The following is a 17,459-nucleotide window of genomic DNA, read 5'->3' as shown; positions in this document are numbered from 1 at the left end:
CATGTCATTCATTGAATACTTCCTTGTCAAATTTCTCCCTCCAAAGTGTATCACCTCACACTTTTCAGGGTTAAATTCCATCTGTCACTTATCTGCCCATTTGACCATCCCGTCTATATATTCCTGTAGCCCATGACACTCAGCCTCACTGTTAACCACCCGGCCAATCTTTGTGTCATCCGCAAACTTACTAATCCTACCCCCCACATAGTCATCTATAAATGACGAATAATAGGGGACCCAGCACAGATGCCTGTGGTACGCCACTGGACACTGGCTTCCAGTCACTAAAGCATCCTTCTGTCATCACCCTGTGTCTCCTACAACTAAGCCAATTTTGAATCCACCTTATCAAATTACCCTGTATCTCATGTGCATTTGCCTTCTTTATAAGTGTCCCACGTGGGACCTTGTTTAAACTCCTGTACAGGGCCAAAGGTGCCATGTTGGAATAGGCCATCTCTTCTGCCCTCCACAAGATTAGTTACACGGAACCCCATGAGAAGGCTTTACTGATCTCATTAGTACCAGTAGGCCTGCTGCCATGCTGATCAGTTGCCATGGGCAAGGGTACCCAGTAGCAGCAGCATGGCAGGAATGGGCATGGACACCAGCATGCTGGGATAATCCCATCCCTCACCCACACCTCACTCAGGCCTCTCCAGGAAGTAAACTAAACAAACAGCAAAAGCAGTGACAGAGCTCAGTTGTCATGAGGCAAGAACAACCTGCATTGCGAGATGCTCCTATGTACAGAGGTCAGCAAAACACTTCTTGTGTTTCTGCCATTCTGATAGCACCTGGAAGAAGCTCCACTCTAGGAATCCAAAGCACCTCAATCACTTGCCACCATTACAGAGAAGCACTGCAGTAGAAAACAATAGGCACATACACCCATAATGTTTGCCCCAAGTACGTTATACAAACATACGAATTAGGAGCAGGAGTAGGCCACTCGGACCCTCAAGCCATGTCCGACAATCAATAAGATCATGGCTGATCTGATTCAACCTCAACCCCACATTCCCACCGACCCCTAATAACCTTTCACCCCCTTGCTTATCAAGAATCCATCTACCTCTGCCTTAAAAATATTCAAAGGATCTGCTTCCACCACCTTTTGAGGAAGGGAGTTCCAAAGATTCACGACCCTCAGAGAGAAAAAAAATTCTCTTCATCTCTGTCTTAAATGGGTGACCCCTTATTTTTAAACAATGACCCCTAGTTCTAGATTCTCCTATAAGAGGAAACATCCTCTCCACATCCACCCTGTCAAGTCCCCCCAGGATCTTATATGTTTCAATATATATTCAATTGTACCAAAGTTAACATGTGCATGGAGGAGCCAGGATTGCTGATGCAGTCTGCAAGGGAAGAAATGGCAGAATGTGCAGCTATGCCTGCAGATCCTCATCCATGCTGTACTTGGGCATACGAAGAACACGTCAAGTCCAGCCAGTTCTGAGTTTCATCCCTCCGTTGGCCTACCTCTCCTCCCTGCAAAGAGCAGAGCGAAAGGGAGCATCCCATGGGAAAACCTGTTGTGGGAAGACAGCGGCTGTTGTGGAAAATGGCAACAACCGCAAAGGCTCCTGAACACTTGAGCAACAAGCAGGGAGAGTAAATAAATCAATCTGTACTTCTCATCATGGGCAGGTAAATTGACGCTTGATTTTGCCTTGTTGGAACTCTCGAGTCATGAAATGTGTGTGAGATAAACTAGTATCATTTCTGTGAGCAGCCCTGTCGCTGCACTGCATGTGTGAAATGTTAGTCAAAGTTGATATTTGTGTATCACGAGGTTTAATCTGTCATCCTGAGTTCATCATGAGCACCGATAATTTAGGACAGGGAAACTGAAGGGATTAGCCCCATGATTTTATACTAATACAGACTGTTTTTTTTTAAATGATACATCACTAATGAAGTAAGATCATATCCCAATGGCACTGTGACATCACTAATGAAGTAAGATCATATCCCAATGGCACTGTGACATCACTAATGAAGTAAGATCATATCCCAATGGCACTGTGACATCACTAATGAAGTAAGATCATATCCCAATGGCACTGTGACATCACTAATGAAGTAAGATCATATCCCAATGGCACTGTGACATCACTAATGAAGTAAGATCATATCCCAATGGCACTGTGACATCACTAATGAAGTAAGATCACATCCCAATGGCACTGTGACATCACTAATGAAGTAAGATCATATCCCAATGGCACTGTGACTCAGACACCAACATTTCTCATTGTTGTTCCTCTGTTGGACTATACTGACGATATTGCTGTTTAAATATTGGGCAATCTCAAAAATAACTTTCAAATACAAAACACGATGGCAGGCAAACACACTGGCTGGATTTAGAAACTGTGAAGTCTTAAAACAAGCAACAGTTTAGTGACAGGGAAATTAGCGCTGTCCTCTGGAACAGGCAGACGGCTCAGGCAGTGAACACCGATTTGCTGAATATCTTCAAAGCCAGGAGCTGGACTTCTTACTGGCAGGAGCGGAGCTCACATCGTACAAAATGTAAGTGCTGCTGGAAGATCAGGGCTGGAATTTGATCTCCTGGATTAGCTTCGAGTGCCTATGCAGGCCGGAGGGGAACCTCCCAGCTATTTCATCCCCCAGAAATTGGCCTGGGTTTTTGATCTGGCTTATCTGCTCTTCCAGGACATCACATGGTTCCGGGTAGGGTATATACATTGTGGTACACAAGGCAGCACACAATTGTGCAGTACAGGTTGGATAGAACAGAAGATCTTTTCCAGTCCATCTGTCCAATTATTTGCATTAATTGCCTCCTACCTTTTTTAACCTCTAGTTTTATCTCTTATTCCTATGGCTTAGTATCAATTTCTGTCTCATTGCGTTCCTGTGAATCTGTGTGGGACATTTTCCTATGTTAAAAGCACGGCTGCAAATGCAAGTTGTCATTGTAAAATTAATGGTGCTTGGAGGAGGCAGCAAACTCGGTGGCTGCTCTTTGTTGCTACAATGAGGCATCGTGGAAAATATTAGCGACCCTGAGAGATCCAGAGTCAACATAATAAAATGCATTCCAGAGAAAAGGCTGACTGAATGGCAGTATCTGAACAATTTTGCTTTATTCCCGACTGCTTTTCATGTTAGGTTTAATCTGAAAATTGTCATTTCTGAATCTTAGCAGCATCTTTTCAGGGTGCTAAAACTTTATTTGCAGGATCAGAGAACAATAAGAGCACGGGAAGCGATCTTTTGACACCTTTTGCTCTTTGCTCGAGCTATCCAAAGAATCCCGCTGCCTGGCTCTTTCCCCATGGCCCTGCACACTGCCTGACTGTTCAGAAAGGCATTCCCCAACCTCATTACATGAATAACGCCTCCCTGATCAAACATCCCATCTGGAATTTCCTGTTCCTGGCTTCAGAAGGAAGTCAGGTTGACATTACTCGTTCGGAATGGACAATAGCAAGTGGTGCAGAACAAGTGGTTGTGAACGAGCCAGAAAAAACATGCAAACCTCCGAGTGGCAAAGCTGTTCTCACAAGGCCAATTTGTAGAAGACTGATTGGTTTGGTTACAAATCCGTAATAATGAATAACAATTACATGCCATTCATGATAAATTGCCACATTGCCATGAGGACTGGAACTAGCACCTTCTTTTTTAAAATAGGAAGGATGTTCAAAATCCAACCTCTGAAAACTGGAATTGTGTGAAAACTGGACATTTTTGAAAATATTTTGTTTGACATGTTCAGTTAAACAAATTTCAGATTTATTGTCCTAATACCGGGGCAACTCGGCTGGGCGCTAGTTCTCAATGGTGCGCCGGACAAGCTATCAGCTCCGTCACTTTGTTTACAGTGGGGCGACAGTCTAGCTCTGCGCTCTGAGTCGACCCTCAACCCCACCCGACCTCCGGGGAAAATCCGAGATCCAGCATGGTCTCGGTCCCGAGGCTGCAGGAATTTGGAAGTCCGACCCGCAGAAGCAAAAATGTAGCGAATTACAAGGTCAAATGCCTTGTGGAAGAAGCAAACATAAATCAAGCGCAGCTACGGGCAAGAAAGCTTTGATGGTCAGTTAGTTAATATGCTAAAGCCGTGGTCTCCTGCCTGCATGTAGAATGACTATCATTATTGGTACACAGATTTACTGTTTTGGAGATAAGTCACAGCAGCTCTGCTTAAGGCTCAGCACTGGAGGTCAGGTGCAGGTAGAGAAAAGAAGCTTTTTATGACAGTAACACCCAAAGTAGAATCGTAGGGAAAAAGTGCACTGTGACTAAAATCCAACGAGTCCTGCTTCAGTCCCAAATACAGATGCAATTACATTGAAGTCAAGATATTGAGCTGATATTTCTCACGTGTGTTTAATTATTAAGTATTTATTTCTAGCAGTTTTTGGACTTTGGAATTTGGGCAAGAAAACTCATTTCTTACTGGTCTCTTCCTAATTCAACCAGGTGTTTGGGGGGGATGGTGGAGGGAGGGTGGTGAGGGCGGTGGGGGGGGAGGGGTGGGGTATAATGACATCAAAGTGCTCAAACTACTCCCTGTTGTAATGATTTTGGCAATTACACAGCGTAAGATTGCAATGACAAGGCGGCAGAGACCGGCACTTTGCACAAGTACAAATGAAACAGGAGAAGTAGTAGACCAACCTTTCCCTCAAGCCTTTCATAGAATGGATGCCACACATTTACCTCACCGTTTCTGTGCCAGCTCTCTGAAGCAGCAAAGCACCTAGTGCTCTAAGCCGCCTTTTCCCCATGGTACTGCACATTCTCTCTGTTCCGATAATAATCCAACTCCTTCTTGAATAAATTCCAGATCCTTACCACTCGCTGCATGAAAATGGTTTCCTCATGTCACCATTCCTTCTTAAATCTGTGCCCTCTGGTTCTCGATCATTCCACAATGGGAACAGTTTCTCCCTATCTACTCTGTCCAGGTCCCTCATGATTTTGAATACCTCTACCAAATCTCCTCTCAACTTTCTCTTCTCCAAGGAGAATAGGGGGAGATGGTGGTGTAGTGGTAATGTCACTGGGCTAGTAATCCAGGGGCCCAGGCTAATGCTCTGCGGACATGGATTCAAATCCCATCACGGCAGCTGGTAGAACTTAAATTCAATTAATAAATCTAACATAAAACTTATCTGGTTCACTAACCTCTTTTAGGGAGGGAAATCTGCTGTCCTTACTTGGTCTGGCCCACATGTGATTCCAGACCCACAGCAATGTGGTTGACTCTTTACTGCCCTCTGAAATGGCCTAGCAAGCCATTCGGTCGTATCAAACTGCTACGAAATCTAAAAAGAATGAAACCAGGCGGACCACCCAGCATCGACCTAGGCACCGGAAACGACAATGGCACACTCAAACCTGTAGTCCCGGCAAAGGTGGCCTGTGGGCTTGTGCCAAAATTGGGAGTACTGTCTCTCAGACTAGTCAAGCAACAGCCTGACACAGGCATTCACATGAAATCAAACCTTACAGGCAATGTTCCTAACACCATCATCACTATCCCTTGCTATGCCCTGTCCCACTGACAGGACAGACCCAGCAGAGGTGCCGGCACAGTGGTACGCAGTCGGGAGGGAGTTTCCCTGGGAGTCCTCAACATTGACTCTGGACCCCATGAAGTCTCACGGCATCAGGTCAAACATGGGTAAGAAACCTCCTGCTTGTTACCACCTACTGTCCCCCTTCAACTGATAAATCGGTGCTCCTCTATGTTGAACACCACTTGGAGGAAGCACTGAGGGTGGCAAGGCACAAAATGTACTCTGGGGGACTTCAATGTCCATCACCAAGAGTGGCTCGGGAGCACCACTACTGACTGAGTTGGCCGAGCTTTTAGACTGGGTCTGCAGCAGGTGGTAGGGGAACCAACAAGAGGGAAAAATCAACCTCGTCCTCTCTAATCGGCCTGTCGCAGATGCATCTGTCCATGACAGTATTTGTAGGATGGACCACCACACAGTCCTTGTGAAGATGAAGATCTGTCATCACATTTAGGATACTCTCCATTGTGTTGTGTGGCACTACCACCGTGCTAAATGGGGTAGATTTCAAACAGATCCAGCAACTCAAGACTGGGCATCCATGAGGCGCTGTGGGCCATCAGCAGCAGAATTGTACTCAACCACAATCTGTATCCTCCTGGCCCGACATATCCCCCCACTCTACCATTACTACCAAGCTGGGGTTCAATGAAGAGTGCAGGAGGGCATGCCAGGAGCAGCATCAGGCATACCTAAAAATGAGGTGTCAACCTGGTGAAGCTACAGCAAAGGATTACTTGCGTGCCAAACAGAAGCAGCATGCGATAGACAGAGCTAACTGATCCCATAACCAACGGATCAGATCTAAGCTCTGCAGTCCTGCCACATCCAGTTGTGAACGGTGGTGGACAATTAGCAACTCAATGGAGGAGGAGGCTCCACAAATATCCCCATCCTCAATGATGTGGGAGCCCAGCACATCAGTGCAAAAGATAAGGCTGAAGCATTTGCAGCCATCTTTAGCCAGAAGTATCATGTGGATGATCCAGCTCAGCCTCCTCCTGAAGCCCCTGGCATCACAGGTGCCAGTCTTCAGCCAATTCAATTCACTCCACGTGATATCAAGAAAAGGCTGAAGGCACTGGATATTGCAAATGCTATGGGCCCTCACAACATTCTGGCAATGGTATGGAAGACTTGTGCTCCAGAACTAGCCATGGCCCCTAGCCAAGTTGTTCTAGTACAGCTACAACACCGGCATCTACCTGGCAGTAGTGCGCCTCCTCAGGTACTGAAGCAGTCTGTGTCATATGCAGCAAGACCTGGCTTGGCTGCTAAGTGGCAATTAACATTCATGCCACACCAGTGCCAGGCAATGACCATCTCCAACAAAAGAAAATCTAACCATCTCTCCTTGACATTCAATGGCATTACCATAGATGAATCCCCCACTATCAACATCCTGGGGGCTACCATTGACCAGAAACTTAACTGTACCAACCACATAAAAACTGCGGCCAATAGAGCGGGTCAGAGGCTGGGAATTATGTGAAGAGTAATTCACCTCCTGACTTGGCTTTGGCCTGTCCACTATCTACAAAGCACAAGTCAGGAGTGTGATGGAGTATCCTCCTCTTGCCTGGATTAGCACAGATCCGACTACACTCAAGCAGCTCGACACCATCCAGGTCAAAGCAGCCCACTTGATTGGCACCCCATCCACCACCATAAGCATTCACTCCCTACATCACCAACGCACAACAGCAGCAGTGTGTACCATCTACAAGATGCACTGCAGAAACTCACCAAGTCTCCTTAGACAGCACCTTTCAAACCCACGACCGCTACCATCTAGAAGGACAAGGGCAGAAGACACATGGGAACACCACCTGCAAGTTCCCATCCAAGCCACTCACCATCCTGACTTGGAAATACATCGGCCGTTCCTTCACTGTCTCTGGGTCAAAATCCTGGAACTCCCTCCCTAACAGCACTGTGGATGTACCTACAGCACATTAACTGCAGTAGTTCAAGAAGGCAGCTCACCAGCGCCTTCTCAAGGGAAATTAGGGATGGAAATAAATGGTGGCCTAGCCAGCAATGTCCACATCCTGTGAACGAATAAAGCGAAAAGTCCAAACACGTCCAATCTATCTACATAACTGAACTGGAACCATTCCTGTGAATCTTGTGTGCATCTTCTCGAATGCCTTCACATCCTTCCTAAAGTATGATGCCCAGAACTCTTTCAATAAGATCATGACTGATGTTCTATCTCAGTTCTACTTTCCTGCCCAATCCCAACATCCCTGGATTCCCTCAGGGTTAAAAAAATCTATCAATCTCAGTCTCGTGCATACTTACAGGAAGAGAAGGAGGTCGAGAAATTTAAGGCAGGAAATTCCACAACTTAGGGCCAAGGCAGCTGAAGCATTGGCTGCCTATGGTGAGGTGAATGAAATTGAGAATGCGTGAGACTGGAATTGGAGGGAAGAAGGTTTCTCATGGGGTTGTAGGACTGAAGATGGTTACAGATTTAGGGAGGGGCAAGTCTGTGGATGAAGTTGGACACAAGAATGGGAGAATTTGGCATGAATTACTGCAGTTTTTGGTTTCTCTCTTTTCAGCAATAAAATATGAGGTGATCCATGCATGCTCTCCTGGGTGCTGCATACCCCACACTCCACAGCAGTGTCTCAGCAGCTCTCCGCTCACTGATAGAATCAATAAATGCTGCAAGAAACCAGAGAACTACCCTTTTTTAGTGGGGACTTCTCTCCACTTTCCTGCTAATCGTCACTGGGATGGCTTCTCTTTCAGAAGTTGTAGGCTGAAACAGGAAGAGGAATGGGTTTCCATTGAAGTTGTTCTTTGACCAGTTCTTTGTTCAGTGACGGACGGGCACGGCTGTGGACATGATCGGCCCCATTTGATTTTTCTTTAATTTTCAGAGTTCGGACTGCATCCAGCATCAGCCTAGGATTAGCAAAACGCTCTAAATGGGGCAAGAAAATTCTAACCTTCTCCCGTAGCATTCCTATCTGAGGCAGAGATTATGCGATTGAATGTGTCCAAATCTCAAAGAAATACGGCAAAGAGAAAATTAAAGAAGTAAATTTTGTGCACAAAGCCCTGTTCAACTACTGAATCCTTTCCTAAGATTTATAGTTGTGCTTCAACCATCTCGTAACTGCTGGGGTGTCATGATCCACAACATGGCGCTGTAACAATCAAAAGTAAGTCTGTAATCAGGAAGATTGGATTATCTTCCTGATATTAGCGTTATTCAAAAAAGAAATTAAACATTCCCCCCACAAATTGTTTGGTGACAGCATGATGTGCGTGTACTCTCTGCTGTGAATGCCTGGCTTTTCAAGCGACAAGAGTGTGGGGGAGCTGACAAGGGGAAAAGGAGATACCTCCCACACAGAGAGAGGGATGATCAGGCAGAGGAGTAACCCCAGGTTGCTGGATGGTAATAGGCCAGCACTGACAGAGGGCAAACAGCTTGCACTGCTCGAGGAGAGGAATGGAGAAATAGGGATTAGGACATTGGTAAGAAAACTCATGCACAAAGATGTCCAAAAGAAAAATAAATTGGTAAAGGTGATAAGTGGATTCCAAGCCAGATGATGAAGTATGAAACTAGATGCAAATCCTTTCCTTGATAGTTGGTTTATGTACAGAATGCAGCATTAGGTATGTCTGCCTCTTACCATCAACCCGGTGTCCCAGCAGTCTCTCTTTATAAGTGCTCTAAGTACTTAATTAAACATTGCCTATACCTGTGTATCTCAACACTATAATTAACATACCATGAACAGAAGGCACTTCTTTATTTTCTTCTAGTATCAGGACGAGAATTATCATCAGTCAAGTATTTATAAACCTGCAGCTCTGGCTGAACTGTGCTGTGAAATATGAGCTCAAGGCCTACTTCTCAAGATGTTCTTCTGATATTACTCACTGTCTGGTGCCTCCAAATATGAAGCATCAGGAAGGGCTATATACAGGCTAGTGTTGCTTACCTGACCAATGGCCGGAGCTGGTGCCAGATCTGTCTGTGCAGGTTTCACTAACTGGTTTGAAGACTGTCTCCCATCCCCCAGTGGAGTAGCGCCAGTTCTGAGACTCCAGGATGAGTGTGCGCTGGGTACCATACGCAATCATGAAGCAGTAGACGACATGATGCAGCTGACAACCATAGCCACACCCCTTGTTGATGTTACACACCAACTTCTTGGCTTTGCTGCAGTCCTTGGGGTTCTGGGAACAGACAGGGAAAAGGAGCAATTTAACGGATAGAGTTCAGAATTAAACAAACTTTTGAGGCGCAGCTTTCTCTTCACAAGTGCACAGGAAAAGGTTTCCCCCCCCATACACACTCAACAACGCTGATTTATATCGCAGCTTAACATTGAAAAACATCCTGAGGCACTTCACAGGAGTGTTACCCAACAATAACAGACACCCAGCTACACAAGATGATTTTAGGGCAAGTGGCCTTAGAAGTCCAAGAGGTAGGTTTTATGGAGTTCTTTAAGAACATAAGTACAAAAGAAATAGGAGCAGGAGTAGGTCATATGTTACCCTCGAGCCTTTCAATAAGATCATGGCTGATGTTCAACCTCAACTCCTTCTTCCTGCAAGATCCCGATATCCCTCGATTCCCTTACAGCCCAAAAATCTACCAACCTCAGGCTTGAGTGTATGATTACAAGAGGAGTAAAAGGTCGAGAAGTTTAAGGGAGGGAATTCCACAACTTAGGGCCAAGGCAGCTGAAGGCACGGCTACCATGAAGGAAACTGAGGATGCGCATTAGACCAGAATGGAGGAAAGCTGAGTTCTCGTGGGGTTGTAGGACTGGAGATGGGAAAAGCTATAGGGAGGGGCAACCCAGTGGAGGAAGCTGGTTCTAGATGTTTTAAATGAAACACAAAAGTTCCTTATAGCAAATTAGACATTGACCCTTACCAACAGGTTCCAATGGTGCAAGGTTAGAGAAATTCAAAAATATAACATTTTACTGGCTGGAAAGGTATGATGATAATAGTTCAGATCATATGGTCTCACCGATAAGGCCATGGATTGGGACAGTGTGGAGCAAGTTCAGAATCTATAAGGATGACGTGGGGTGGTGGAAGGAATGAGACAGGTGGCAAGGTATAGGATTGCCCAGTCCCATATATTGAGCCAAATCACTTGAAACCTTTCTTGGGGTGGGGTGAGGGGGGGGGGGGGGGGGGGGGGTGGGGGGGGGGCGGGGGTGTGGGGTGGGGTGGGGGAGGAGGGGGGGAAGATTCCCTCAGAGCAACAGGGTAAAATATTTTGGACTAGTGACTGAAGGCACCTGAATTTCAACACGAAAAGAATTTAGAAGGAAAGAAGGGTGATCATTCATGAACCAACTATAAACGCAGGCCCACTGAGTCAGCAAGGGGAGACGATAGCATAGTGGAAATGTCACTGGACTGGTAATCGGGAGGCCCAAACTAATGGTCTAGGGACATGGGTTCAAATCCCACCACAGCAATTTGAATTAGTAAGTCTGGAATGTAAAGCTAATCTCAGTAATGGCAGCCATGAGAACTATCATTGATTTTTGTAAAAGAAAAACTAAAACTACCTGGTTGCCACTAATGCCATTTAGGGTTCTATCTTTACCTGGTCTAGCCTACATGTGACTCCAGCCACACAGCAATAATATGACTGGCTCTTAACTGCCTTCTGCAAGCTCACGGGTAATTAGGGATGGGCAACAAATGCTGGCCTTGCCAGTGACGCCCGCACCCCTTGAAAGAATATTTTTTAAAAATCTGGGTCTGGCAGCAGAAATAAAATCGTAAACCAGCTTTGTGATGTATGATGCTGTTCAGACAGGTGGACGGGCGAGTTTAAATCTTTTGATTTAAGTTCATTTCAATCATCCTGCTTCTGTTCCTGCTGAAGTGGCAAACAGTTCAGCAATTTTCACTGAGGTAGCAGCATAACGACTTTGAGACTGGGAAAGGGGGAATTGAGAAAATTGTACAATATACAACAGTTATTTTTAAAAGAAATCCTTTATGTTTCATATTGTATGAGAGGGTAACAATTCAACATTGCACACAAAGTAGAGATCTAGATTATTATTTAAGGAACCAGCTGTTAAAGAAAAAGAGAATGCTAAAATTGCTTTATTTTTATTATACATATGATGTGGAGCTCATTAGAATCAAAATAACAAAAAGTATAATGTTGCCAACCAAGGAGACGCTACATGATGGGAAATTCCTACATAGGGATTGGGATTCTCAGCACAGACACAATGAAGCAAATGGCTTCCGTCTGTACCATAAATTTCTATAATTTTATGGTGCCAGTACATGCCCAGGATATCAAATCCCAAAGTAATTTGGAGTTTGAGAGAGAAAAGTTGTTCATTTATAAATAAACTGATGAATAAAGCATAAATTCTCCATTTTTAAAATCAAATGAAAAATACGGTCACTTAAGGACAGCATTTAACCATCTGTTTTTTTAAAATAATTTATCTCAATCAATGAACAGTGATAGTAGAGAGTCCCCCTGTTTAGACTATGAATGACAGGATCCAGTGTTGGGTATTCAAATTAACTCGCATGGGGGTAATTTCAACTCTCATTGATGTTATAAAATAGGCAAGATCAGGCTGGCTGCCCTTCAGATACTTCCTGAGTTTCTGTCCCACTGAAGTCAATTGAATGTGACATTCAATCCCCAAGGTGCCAGTCTCATTCCAGAATACATTTTAATAAACAGGATTTGACTTATTCATTCACTGTAAATCTGTGACCCCGCGGGTTCTCTCTTACACGGCATAAACGCTTTCTATTAAAAAATAGCATGCCCTCTGACTCACTTTGAACTCACTTTATTAATATTAAATGAGCATATTAGCTAAAAACAATGACAAAATTAAAAGGATGACTGGATTGTTTGTCAGGAGCAATTATCCCTCATCCTCTATCTTTGATCTACCTGAAGACTACACTGACTCTCATGTACAACACCACAGAATGTTAACTAGTTAGTTATTGACATCTTGTACAGAGTACACAATTATTTTAATTGAAACACTAATTTTCCATAAGATATTTTTTCAGTCCATCTCAGTCAAAATTTGCTGATTTGACAAGGCCACATTTAACTTATTCAGTGACAATATATCAGTGGCATTATATCACACAAGACCTCCCTATAAAGTACTAGGAGCAACCTGACAAGAGTTGGCTCATTTGCACTAAGAGGGTGATGACAATGCTGGGAAATACAATATTTCCATTGTCATCATAAACCATCAGCACCAAGGGTTCTCGAGTCACATCACAACCAGGTCAGCAATGGATTTCCCTCTCCCTCCAGCGAGACTTGAGATAAGACCATATTTTCTCCAAATAATGGGTGCGAGGAATTGACTCAGCAAAAGCCATTACAAAAGCCTCTTTATCAACATCCTCCTTCAGAAAAAGAGTCTGATAAAGGTTTGATTGCAACTGATGAGGATTTTTTTCCCCCTTTATTCCTTCATGGGATGTGGGCATCACTGGCAAGGCCAATCCTAATTACCCTTGAACTGAGTGGCGTGCTTGGCCTTTTCAGAGGGCAGTTAAGAGTCAATCACATTGCTGTGGGTTTGGAGCCACATGTAGGCTGAACCAGGTAAGGATGGCAGATTTCCTTCCCTAAAGGGCATTAGTGAATCAGATGCATTTTTATGACAATCGATAATAGTTTCATGGTCACCATTACTGAGGCTAGCCTTTGATTCCAGATTTTATTAATTGGATTTAAATTCCACCAGCTGCTGTGGTGGGATTTGAACCCGAGTTCCCCAAAACGTTAATCTGGGCCTCTGGGTTACTAGTGTAGTAACACGACAACTATGCCATCATCTCCCCCAAATGGTACACAGATTGTCGATGTGCCTGTACCAGATGGTCTGCAACGGTTCAAGAAGGTGGCTCACCGCCACTTTCTCAAGGGCAACAAACATCCCATGAAATAATTTTTTAAAAAGTAGATAAACATCTAGGTGCGGGATGGAACTGGGGAATGGTACTTGCTATTTTTAGTGCCCATCTGCCTCTGGTCCCAGCTCCAACGGCGCCTAAAAATAAAGCCCTGTGGTACCAGTACCTGAACCTAGACTGTTCAATACATCTAGGGAACTATAGTCAGCAAAATACTAAACTCATGCAGCTCACGGAGGGTCAATGAAAGTTGGACAGTGTAGTGCATTAAAAATGTTACTGGGCATTTTGTCCACTTGATGCTACCATACACACATGTAGATAAACATTGATTCAGTACCAGAAGCAAGGAATTTTATGTTGAGAGCCTTTTGTTCTGGGAACAAAATTGGGTTTGGCTGAGGCCATATCATGTGGCCCTCTCAAATGCAGAGGAAGAAATAACTTCAATCTTAGTTGACTAGGTTGGTCCCAAAATATAGATTTATATTCATCAGAAATAAACATTGCAAGGGTGGATCTTTTTTGATTTTTTCGACAAACATGTTTTATTGCAGCAAGTTAATTTTGTCTCACTCTACTGGCCTTAGTATTTTTAAAAAAAGTATATTGGGGCAGAGTTTGGTGTGAGCAGCGAATGGAGATACCAACTGTTTGTTAGACTTGCAGTTAGTTGCCAAGAGACTTTCTCGAGGCTTTTGAAGTATATAAAGGAGCCAGAACGAAAAAAGTAAAACGAAAAACTTAAATCTCTCACAATAGTTAAAAGCTGATGGAGCGAAACACCACACTTGTTAAAAGTTATTTTTTCAGTGCCAGAGACATTGTTTGGCAGTAATTAAGACTTACCAGGAAATTTAAAAAAATGCTACTTGGGCCAAGGACAAGCTCTAACTTTTTATGATGAGTTTAGTCCGGATCTATGGGCCGGATTTTCCCTGTGAGCTTCTAAACCCCTCCCCTTTTTCTGAAATGTGGGTCAGAAGTCCTGTGTGAAAAATGGTCACACTGTGATTTTTCAGGACCAGCTAATGACCAGAGGGCAGACTCACCATCCAATTAAGGGCAGCAGATGGACTCTGGGAGCTGGAGGGTCAATGAGAGGCCTTCCAACATGAAAAGAGCAGCAGGTTGCAATGGATCTTATTGAATGATGGAGCATGCTCAAGAAGCCATATGGCCTACTCCTGCTCCTATTTCTTATTTTCTTACGATCTAAGGTAAGTGAAGGAGAAGGTGCTTCAAAATGGAGGTGCCCTCTCTCCAGCTTGTTTCATATTTAAAATAAAAAATGGTTTTTGAAGCCAGGTCACCACAATGGAGGTGTGTGTAAGGGGGGTGGGGCGGCAGTGGGGAAGGGGGGACAGCAAAATACTGAACTTGTGCAGCTCATGGAGGGTCAATGAAAGTTGGACAGTGTAGTGCATTAAAAATGTTATTGTGCATTTTGTCCTCTTACTGCTACCATACACACATGTACCAGCAGAGGGAGTCTATTAGAAAGAGATAATAAAGGATACATGTTTAACAGCTCGTGCTGTTTGAATTCTAAATGCCTCTGGCTGAATGTATAGCTGTTTCTGTTCTAAGAACTTAATGGACAGCAACTTTTGGATTTTCATGTTCAACTGCATATGTGCTCACCGAAGTTACTGTTCAACTCGTGCAGAAATAAGGGTGAGCACCAGTCTGCCTCACCTAATTTTCACATCACAATCCAACCCAAAACCTCAGCTGTCGCCACAGTGGTGAGGAGCGCCGCACTGGTGGAGAAGCCAATTTTTGGATGAGGAATTAAACTGAGGTCATGCCTGCACTCAAAACATAGTTAAAAGCTCCCAAAGCAATTCATGAAGAAGAGTGGGGTAGCTATCTCAACATCCTGGCATATATCTATCCCTCTACCAGCACCACCAAAGCAATTTAATTCGTCATTTATCTCATTATCATTTGTGGGTTCCTAACCGGGACCAAATTAAGCACTGTGAGGTATCCTGAGGTCTTATTTAAATGCAAGTTCTTTCTTTCATCCTAGGCATGTATTTTCTAAGATACCACCTCTGATAAACTAAGTTGCTGTCAGAAATGATGACTTGTAATATTTCAGCTGCTACCCATCTGCAAGAGAGCAAAATGTGAGGATAAGGTGGCACCAATTGAATCAGAGAATTCATGGCACAGGTTCTAATTCAGGGCTTCCCAAACACAGCCATTGCTCCTTTTATGCACAGTGTTCTGTTGGCATCTTTTGGATAACATAACTGGTGTTTTGACAAGGAGCTACGATAACCAGCTTTTAAACAGATGGGTCAACATTAAAAGCATGAAAATCACAGGTTTGGGTTTCTAATTTCTCCTTGCTGCATCACAGAAACTCACTGAAAAATTGCCTTCATATACAATGTACATTTTTATCCCCCTCAGTAGTTCTGCACTGTTTTAATATACGTCTCTTTTCCTTTCTGCTCCATCTGACTTGCTGCTGCTTTGGCCAACACTGGCTGATTTAAGAGTTATAGGCAAGAGATATGGACAAACAACAAATACATCTCTGCATTAGATTTGTAACCAGTGCCAGTATCAATCACCTGCAGTCATCGGGGGTTAGTTGCAATGATCTCTCTTCCTTTGCCTAGCATCATGCCTCCAGAATGTTTTCTTTTGTCTATCTTTAGATTACTAGTGTCCCTTATTAAGTAATATTCTCAGAGTTCATGTTCATTATAAATCACAAAACATCTGCTTTATATCTTTTAAACAGAACAATAAATGATTCGTTAGTACTCGGGTATCTGATCCTAAAGGGCCATTGTCGTAATGGGGTTTTTCACTCCATTAGAAGTTAATTTTACATCCTCTGTTGAAAAGTGATTTTTATTTTTGATGACACAAACCATATCTCTGCATCGTGCATTTACAATTCAGCAATTGCACCAAAAGGGAGCAATTATGCTGTATTTGAAATATTTCCTTGCTGTAACCAAACCTTCTCCCACAAATATTAGCTTTTTGATGAGGACACTGACATTTACTCGTCAAGATCTTGAATAATAATGTTTCTGACCTTGGCCAGGGAGAGAGACAAAAATTAAACAAGCTTGCAGAGCTCTGGGCAGTGCTTCCCTCCGGCACAGCTCTTACACGCTCTCAGACACCGAGAAAAGGCCGCTCCATTCGAAACCCTTAGACTAAAAATAATTTGCTCCCGACAGACCCGAGAAGTTGTGGAAACTTTGAGGTTTGCACGATTCATTCCCACCGCTGTTCCTTCTCTCTTATGGAACGTGCAACAGGAAGCCACACTTCAGCATTGCCTTTTAATAAAGTTTTACCCCACTGGCAACTGAATTTCCCAGGAAATTTGCTGGACTCAGAACTCATTTCAGATCTTTTCCCTTGACTAACACCTTGTTTATCTTCACAGACAGGGGCAGAAAAAAGTTACTTAATTCTCAATTCCGACATCATTGCAAGCTGGGAGAAGAGAGCACGCGATCGGCTGTTTACATTCAGAACTTCTGGCACTTGAGACATTGAGGAATCTTATGACTGAAGCTAAAAAAAAAAATCATTGTAACCATCACTTCCCCATCCTTGGCTTCCTAACATGGTTCTTTATAAATTAATTCTTGGCCTGCGGATGTCGGTGGCATTGCCGGCATTCATTACCAATCTTAAGTTGCCCTGGTGGTGGTGATGGTGGTGGTGGTGAGGTGCCTTCTCGAACCCCTGCAGTCCGTGTGGCAAAGGTGCTCACACAATGCTGTTAGGGAGCAGGTTCTAGGACGTTGACCCAGTGACAATGAAGGAATAGCAATATTTGCAAGTCAATATAGTCTGTGACTTGGAGGGGAACTTGCAGGTGGTGGTGTTCCCATGCGTCAGCTGCCCTTGTCCTTCTCGATGGTAGAGGCTGTGGGTTTGGAAGATGCTGTTGAAGAAGCCTTGATGAATTATTCA

The 17,459-nt window shown here is 43.9% G+C and overlaps 1 protein-coding gene across 10 annotated transcripts in view; it reads right to left on the bottom strand.

Moving 5' to 3' along the window:
* LOC144693363 (alpha-(1,6)-fucosyltransferase) overlaps positions 1-17,459 on the bottom strand; it is a 726,743-nt gene that overhangs the window by 66,033 nt on the left and 643,251 nt on the right. For all 10 annotated transcript variants that reach the window (XM_078563197.1, XM_078563195.1, XM_078563204.1 and 7 more), the window contains one exon: positions 9,536-9,773. In XM_078563197.1, the coding sequence (XP_078419323.1) occupies positions 9,536-9,773 (238 nt within the window). The remainder of the gene's footprint in view (positions 1-9,535; positions 9,774-17,459) is intronic.

The sequence above is a fragment of the Cetorhinus maximus genome, chromosome 18 (assembly GCF_964194155.1).
Source record: "Cetorhinus maximus chromosome 18, sCetMax3.hap1.1, whole genome shotgun sequence".
Lineage (NCBI taxonomy): Eukaryota > Metazoa > Chordata > Chondrichthyes > Lamniformes > Cetorhinidae > Cetorhinus > Cetorhinus maximus.
This window is presented reverse-complemented; position numbering and strand designations above follow the sequence as displayed.